This window comes from Metarhizium acridum, assembly GCF_019434415.1.
Source record: "Metarhizium acridum strain ARSEF 324 chromosome Unknown scaffold_29, whole genome shotgun sequence".
Taxonomy (NCBI): Eukaryota; Fungi; Ascomycota; class Sordariomycetes; order Hypocreales; family Clavicipitaceae; genus Metarhizium; species Metarhizium acridum.
This window is the reverse complement of record NW_027094017.1, coordinates 1,303,919-1,311,754: the sequence shown is the minus strand read 5'-3', so window position 1 is coordinate 1,311,754 and position 7,836 is coordinate 1,303,919. Positions and strand designations below refer to the sequence as shown.

At 49.7% G+C, this 7,836-nt stretch overlaps 1 protein-coding gene across 1 annotated transcript; it reads left to right on the top strand.

Moving 5' to 3' along the window:
• Positions 1 to 184: 184 nt before the first annotated feature.
• Positions 185 to 1,145, top strand: J3458_004467 (uncharacterized protein). Its single transcript, XM_066118232.1, has 3 exons — positions 185 to 366; positions 425 to 745; positions 805 to 1,145. The coding sequence occupies exons 1-2, from the start codon at positions 306 to 308 to the stop codon at positions 730 to 732; spliced, it is 369 nt and encodes a 122-aa protein (XP_065976832.1). The 5' UTR covers positions 185 to 305; the 3' UTR covers positions 733 to 745; positions 805 to 1,145.
• The last annotated feature ends 6,691 nt before the right edge of the window (positions 1,146 to 7,836 follow it).

Genomic DNA, 7,836 nt, shown 5'->3' with positions numbered 1-7,836 from the left:
CCTGCCCGTAGACCGCATTCAACCATTGGAACACCGGACTGGCGGGGTAAGCTGTGGCCAATGCGCATACGCGTCGGGGATAGATCCGTCAACCGTTTTTTTAACACCGAGCGTGTCCTAATAAAAAGTGTCCCCGCAAATGGCTCGTCGTTCAATAAAATCCCGACAAACATCCGTATTGATTTGCTAACGCAAAGAAAATTGTACCCGTTTCTCCACGAATGCAACGAAGGCATGGTGCATTTCCGTGCAGAATAATGGCTTCCTCCGTGCCGCCGAAGACCAATATGTAGAATGGACTTACCATGCCGTGGCAATGTCTCAACAGACCGACAGAGTGGGTGTTGGCGCTGACGCCAACGCAAGGTACGGGACACCAACGGTGTTGGCCTTGAAGCAGAATGGTATGCTAACCAAACTGCAGAATCTATCAGCCTGGGAGGAGAGTACTTTTTGGCGCAAGGCTTTGAGGTTTGTCTTACCTCAATCTTCTTGCTTTCGAGAAACATTCCTTTAATATTCTTTAAAGTGCTTTCCCCAACGGCCTATCAAGCTGTATTCCCATGTAATGGAATCGCTCTACAGACTTTTGTCTTGATCAGCATTGTAGTTGGCATGCTTTCAGGGATCACTGACCGTGCTGCCGCTTCCGCGACTTTGCACTGCTTGAACTTGATTTTTCTTGTTTGTCAACTTGTACTTACTGCTTTGGCACCAGACGTAATCAATTAATTTGTTGACATGCGTTAGTGTGCCACTATCCTACTTTACTTTTTCCCATGCACAATACTAAGTTAGGTATAGGTTCGTGTGGCTGAAATGAAGCGGATCAGGATTATTTGGTCGTCATCGATGGTGTCCTCAAGGAAATCTATTCCAAATAGGACCATAGGCTGGGAATCGCGAAAAGAAACTCTCAGACTCAGATTTGGCAGGCGATACGGGAATACGTTGGAAGAGTATTTAACGTTCTATAACGAACTTATATGGTAGAATCGAGGACCGACCGACCGAATAGCCTCGTACAAAGCGCAGCGCAACAGAACATGGGCACACGCATTTGCATTCGCGGCGTGAAGTACCAAAGAAACCCAGTAGTCGTCGTACGCGGGCCTGCGGCATTGGGGTGGTAGCCGAGCTCATGGCAAGGCTCAGTCATTGCCTTGGAGTGAAAGGGGCCTATCCAAGGGGCTCATCGTCTCTGTTGTTCCACCATCTGCCGTTAGTAGACGCAGACTTTCAGTACCAACAATACGGACCAGGGCATCCTCCCTGATTGACGACCAAGCGCTGTGCGGCCGCTGGTGACGCAACCGATCATCAAAGACCAGGGCGAAGACTAGTCCAGGGGTGACCAGCCACAATTCGCCTGTGTGGTTCGGCTGTTGATTAGCTGGTGTGGAGATCGTGCGAGATACTAGGTGAACGGCTTGCAACTGCATGTACAAGGTTGATGCAGCTCTTTGCCAGTAGTACCACAATGAAGAGTGCATATTAGCCGAGTCGAAATCACCGACCCGTAGAGACCATTCATTCATGTTGTTGCCTGGTGGCCTTGGAGCCTCGAGTTTCGCACAGCGGGCGGATAACGGAATATGGAAGCAGGCAAGGGTTGTCACGGCAGGTGCGACCCAGACTCTCCAACCCAACTACCGCGGATTAACCTTTCCCAGTTACTGCAACATTCTTGCACCGTCTACGCTAAGCCATCGTGAATGGCACAAACTTCGTCTTCACTTCAAGCTAAGATCGACAGGGCAGCGGATGCTTTATCGGCCGAGAATTTCCGTACGGGGTACTGTAAACACACATCCTACCATTCACCAAGAAGTGCCATCGCTGGAACCCAAATGCAGCGACGGCGACATATTTTTCAAGCGGTGACATAAACCGCTTCTAGAGTACACTCTACCTCTAACTTGTTTTCTCGTTCACTCACACTTCTCAGGCTTGATTCCTGGCCAGCAAGTTCTTTTCTTTTGCTTAGCCGAACGGACAAGCCGGAGCAAACAAAACAATGGGTTGCCTAATGCTAGATGAGAGGTCACTCACCGCAAACAACCTGGAGCTTCGTACGGAGTAGCGACGATCGTTTTCAGGGGACGCTGCAAGGGTGTATTTGGAGGCGTCTTGGTGATTTAGCTACCGGCCGAGCAGGGGCACACCCTGGGGATCTAGTACCAACACAGTTCTCTGGTTCACCTCGTCTGCCACAGCCGCGTCGTCAATTGCAGCACTTGGCACACGAAGCAAAAGACTTAGTATTTCCGACCAACTTTAATGGCCTCAGGCTAAGCTACGGGATGTGGTACCAATACTGAGGTAACATTACCGTTCGCACCAGCAAAGGCCGTGATAAGCGCTGTTGTATATTGGAGCCATAGCCATTGTTGTACGCAACCGAAGCTTTATCACGGGTGGGAAGGTCTATCGAGTTCACTCATATCACAGAAGATGGCTAGGCTCGAAGGAGAACAACACAACAATAACCTTCTGTTGGACGGAAGGCGCACGAGGCAGCTGAATTGGCTCATATGCAAGGTACAAGCGTCGCCACGCCCGCTAACGCAGCCCGGACTGAGCGTTGAGGCAAGGGAGGCACAACACCTAATAATACTGCGCAATAGGGAGAGACAGGGAGAACACTGCGCTTTGCGCTTTCAAGGGTCATGTTGACATGCACAAACCTTCCGGGCGGATCTTGTGATACTAAAACCATTATATTTGGCCGAGATTACTATCCCAAGGCGCTGAACCACGCGCTCCAAAGCAAGCATCGCTCACTGCATTTGCATTCGTGTGGGGTTGAATCCTCCAACCCCCCCCAAGAGCCACCGCCACATCACCGCAAACAAAATTTACGAACTTGGTTGATCGGATTTGTATCAAGTTTATCTGACTTGGGCCAATGTATGTATGTTTGTTCAAGTGGTGCAGTGGCCCGAGCTGTTTTTGGCACAGCGTGTTTGACATAGCATGGAAGCGCGAACCACTCGATGATGTAGGGCATGTACACATGGGCTGGTGTAACCTATCTATGTTGGTTGGCAGCAGACGTGCACGTACCCGGAGGTTCGTATGCTTCCAACTAGGCGAACCGGTACGTTGGGTCATTCTGAAGACACCAAGAGACCACGCATGATGCGCACGTTGTCACAGCAGACTCGGTGTTACTATGTCCATTTATGCAATACTGATTGCAATACTCCGTACAGAGCACATGAGAACAATCTCAGGGGCTGTCAGCTCCAGAAGCCCCCTTTGTCCTTTGGGTTGATATGGCCATCAGCGCAAAGCCTGCGCTCCCGTCTGGTATGGCAGTGGTTTTGAATTGGCCAGCTTGCCGAGTCCCGGTGGCTGGTGCTTCGTCACACTACCGCCTTCATATGAACATGCGAGTGGTTACCAATGATTTTGCCACCCGTCATACCACGACATGAAAGTGTAATACCTCACTTTTTCAGGCCCAAGACACCTAGCCTTCTTTGAAGTAGACCTCACATGTTGACTTGAGTACGACACATGGGGGCATCAACCAAGCTACAAAATTTGGTTCCTTTGGAGGCGGTCCTGTCGTGAGAGTCAGCAATTAGCGATTTGGAGACGGGTTGCCGCAAGGGTGGGCATTTGGCATAGACGACAAATGCGCCATAACACCGTTTAAAGTTGGACGTGCTTAAGTATGTGTGGACCAGAATTGCCTCTTGGATAGCAAGCATGTCGCCTATTCGGTGCTACTGTGAAACTCATGGGTAGGGGCAAATTCTCAAGACCACTCTTCTCTTGACTCTTGCTATGTCGACGGCTTGACTCTACAATCGCGAAATACCAGCCATAGCCCTGGAGATGACATTTAACCAAATGCAAGGCGAATTACTGTCGAATGAAGATATAAGCAATAACTGGTTGTGAAACTGATTTCACAGAGGCCGATCAACTGTCAACACCGCCAAGGACCATTGCACTTAATATCAAGAAAACCCTGTAAGGCTCCGAAATCCACCTCTAGTTTCATAACAACTGTTTCAAACTGAGAAGCCGAAAAGGATCAACAAGACCGTCGATGAATGCGCCTTTTATTCCATCGTTGTCATCTTTTGGCATGTATCAGCTGCAATCTTGAGGGGCGGACGACTTCTAGTAGAGTGCCCCCTCTCTTGGAGCCGAAGCAAGCAGCGCAGCGGCAAGGAGTTCAAGAATACGGGGCTAATATGTGCAGATGCCAAAGTTTCTATGCTGCTAAGACCTTCTATCCGGATTGTATAGAAGAAATCAGATGGCAGAGCCGTAAGTCGATGATCGTTGGAAACCCGACTTTTATTAAGCGGCAGTGCCATGGTCCCTGTCATGTTGATCTCGCAGAGACAGCAACCCGTTCAAGCGCAGCTTGCCCCTGTGAGACATGTCCCATGCAAGAGATTCCTTCACCGCTTGCTTACTGCCTCTTTGCTGAGTTTTAACAGAAGGCAGATCTATGTCTGAGAATCAAGCACGATCTGGCGTCGATTTGTGAGACCATTCACCTTGTCTGCTGGCCATATCTGGATGTCCCTAGCGGTATGAGATGCTGCACCAATCCATAATGGCACCAAGTCGTGAAACATTGGGTACCAAAGATTTCCGTCAATTGGAGAGTAGATCATCGGTCGTCGGCACCTAAATGCTAACAGGAAGTGACGTAGGTTCCTTACAAAGCCACGACCACAGTTAACGAACTGTCCTAGGGATCGTAAGCTTCTGCATAATGTCACCCAAATAAGGCGCGTGAGAGAAGGAAGATATAGTGATCTGTCGATCAAATCGAGAGTACGGAGTGTTTCTGCTTCTTTGTGGCGATGTACTTGACAGAACGCGTGGTAAAGTTTAAGACACATCAGGGGCGAGGTGTCAGATCACGCAACTGTACTTCTGCCCGTTGGATCACGTACCTGTTTCACGAAGGAATGCTAATCTGTGCCACTAAATATCTCTTAGAAACGTGATTATTGGGCCTTTTCGCATTTCTCTATCTCTCCGGCGCCTGAGCATGATAATGTGCCACATTTTGAAGAAGGCAGGTGGCACACTGGGACGCCAAGAGAAAAACCTGGAGGGCGTATGCGTAGTTCGGAGGTGAGCAAGAGAGCTACTTTCGTTTAATCGGCTTCGGCCGTGGACAGGCAGGCAGAGGGCACTATTTACAGCCTCGTTGATTATATCAACGACGAGCCGAGAAGAGCGACGTAGTTGCCACATCGAGGTACAACTCAGAGACCCGTAATGCATATTCCTCTTTGTATGGGATTGTCTACTGAAATAGACTGCAGCCTGTTCATCACCGAGAGTAACACCACCAATCTCCCCATCAAGAATTAATTATACGTACATATTCTGGCATTCTTGCTTGTTCGGGGTTGCAGGTGAGGGCACGGCCGGTGCAGGAACTCCAAGGTAGCTGACGCAATATCATCTAGCAAGGACCCGAGGAGGCTCCCAACAAAAGCAGTAACAGCAGACAATAAGAAGCAAAATCCGAACCGGCGCATTAATGCTGACATGGCTTATTGCGCCCTGGATCGGTTACAGGCCATCTTAGACTTTGAGCCTTCTTAGGCCTCCAATTACATGTACGAACAGAAGAGATATCTATCTGGGCACCCTGGTCCCTTCGTACCTCACCGTCTTCAATACGAAGTAATTCCATACGATATATCGGCGACTTCGCTAAGCTTGCTGTTCCTGATGCAGTGGGAGAGATCTGCCTCGAGATTGAACCGGACGGCGAAAGGCTCACAGCCCTTGTAGCACTAGTCTGGGCGTCACAGGTGTGGCTTTTTGGCCCCAAGCCAGCAGTGCTTTTTCCTGGGCGCATTGGCCTTGAGGCGCCTGAGCGAAATTGAGAGCAACAAATACCAAATCTCAAATGCATCTCACCGGAAGGCGACCAATTGACCCTGTCAGTCTGGGGCTGGGACTCACAGTTCTGTCAGTTCTGAGGGCGTTCCATGACGGCACGAAATTTCATCGTCATCCACCACCATCGACCTTATCACTTTATCACCGTGCTATGGAGGCCGGGTTCTGCAGTGTGCTTCGTTGCTCCCGCGACAATTCCGACAGGTCACAAAAGCAAGCAATCTCACGCGGACCAGCCCTCTTCTTTCCCATTCCACCCGACGCCCCAATCAAACGACGACAGACCAAAGCCGTGGCTGGCTGGTTTTACGACTTCTTCAGCTCACACCGCAGTTCTCTTGTGCGCGGAATCCACACCTGCCTAGCCTTGACAATACCTTTGGACCGACCAGGCAAGCAGTTGTTCACAACACGGCCCAGTCGGCCTGATGAGTACCAGGTACTCCGTATTTCCTCCACAGCTGGCTAGCCATGCATGTGTTCGTACATGCGGTACTCTAGGTTCGTCTGTCAGTTTCCGGCGTCCCAACTAGGCCAACTGCCGCTGACTTGGTCCTCCGTCGATGAACGAAATAGGAAACCAATTCCCAATTTGATAAAGCTGAATACGGTCGCATGTTTGGGTCATTCGGACATGTTTTGGGCGGGGATTATCCCAAATTACAAGGATATTGACAATCGTACTGGATTGCTATCTTATCGACTAAAATGGCATAATGGCTTCTGAGCTTGCCTTGAAGGATGAAATTCATCCGGAAGAACGGCACCGCCGGGTCATTCGGCCGATAATTCCTGTTGCGTGCTGATTCTGAGGTGCCTCTTTGCTGTTGCGGGCCATGTGCTGCGTACCTAGGTAGGTACATTATCATGAAATTACTAGTTGTTCATGTGGTAAGGCATAATAAGCAAGATCACGTACAGGAACAGCAATTGGTGCTTGGAAGTTGGAACAGCTCCCGAGTACCAACGAACACCCTCTAGGGTAGTTTCTACTCGAGGTCATGTCATGCACAAGACACATCAAGTACGAGGTTCTAACAATAGATACCAACAGCTATGAACGGGCGTCATTAATGGCTCAGAAAAATGCTGCCATGTTATTATTGAACCACCCTCCGGATTGTCATTGGGTACAGCAATAATGTCATGGATCAACCAACAATTCGTCGACAATAGAAAGTTGTTGACGGCGACGTACGTCAATATGAGCGCATCCAGGCAGAAGCAATTCCTCAACGACATTATCGGCCGAATTCCATATCGCTACACCCTTGCTGGCTGCAGAGCGTCCATGTATGTCTACTCCGTACATCTGGGTGCAATCGCCATTTTTAGTGAATCTCGAGCCAAACCAGAGTGCTGGGATGATCCCTGGTCAGATGCGAGGCGATAAGCACCGTGCATATTATTGCGACGGCGGCTGACTACTAGTTCCTCGGCGTCTTGTCCGTCTGACTTGAACATGCCTGCTCTTCTGCTCGTTGGAAAGAGGCGGCCTGTAGCAAAGAAGAAAACAAAGCCAATAGGTGACATTTGGCGCCCAAGAAGCATAATAATCTATGCAATAACAAGGACGTTATCACACCGAAGCCCACCCGATCTGTGGTTGGTGTGAGTCTTTTTCTCTTTGCATTCAAGATGGGCAGCCGAAAGCGGTTGTTGGTGTTGTGGCTGAGCTAGGTTGCTACTCAATGCAGACGGACACTCGACATATTAGTTGTGTCGTTGCACTTTTTCATGCATGGACGGCCCAAAACGATCTAGCTTATGGCCCTATAAAAGGCAAAGATTGGCAGTTGGCCTTGGGGGTCTGGCAGAGGAGACGGCAGAGGAGACGGCACAGAATGTCGAGACCAGGTCGCAGATGGTTTTGCTTCACCGTGCCGAACTCCCCCAGAACGGTTCACCCCTGATGAAAAAAGCTTGATGTTTTGGGTTTAG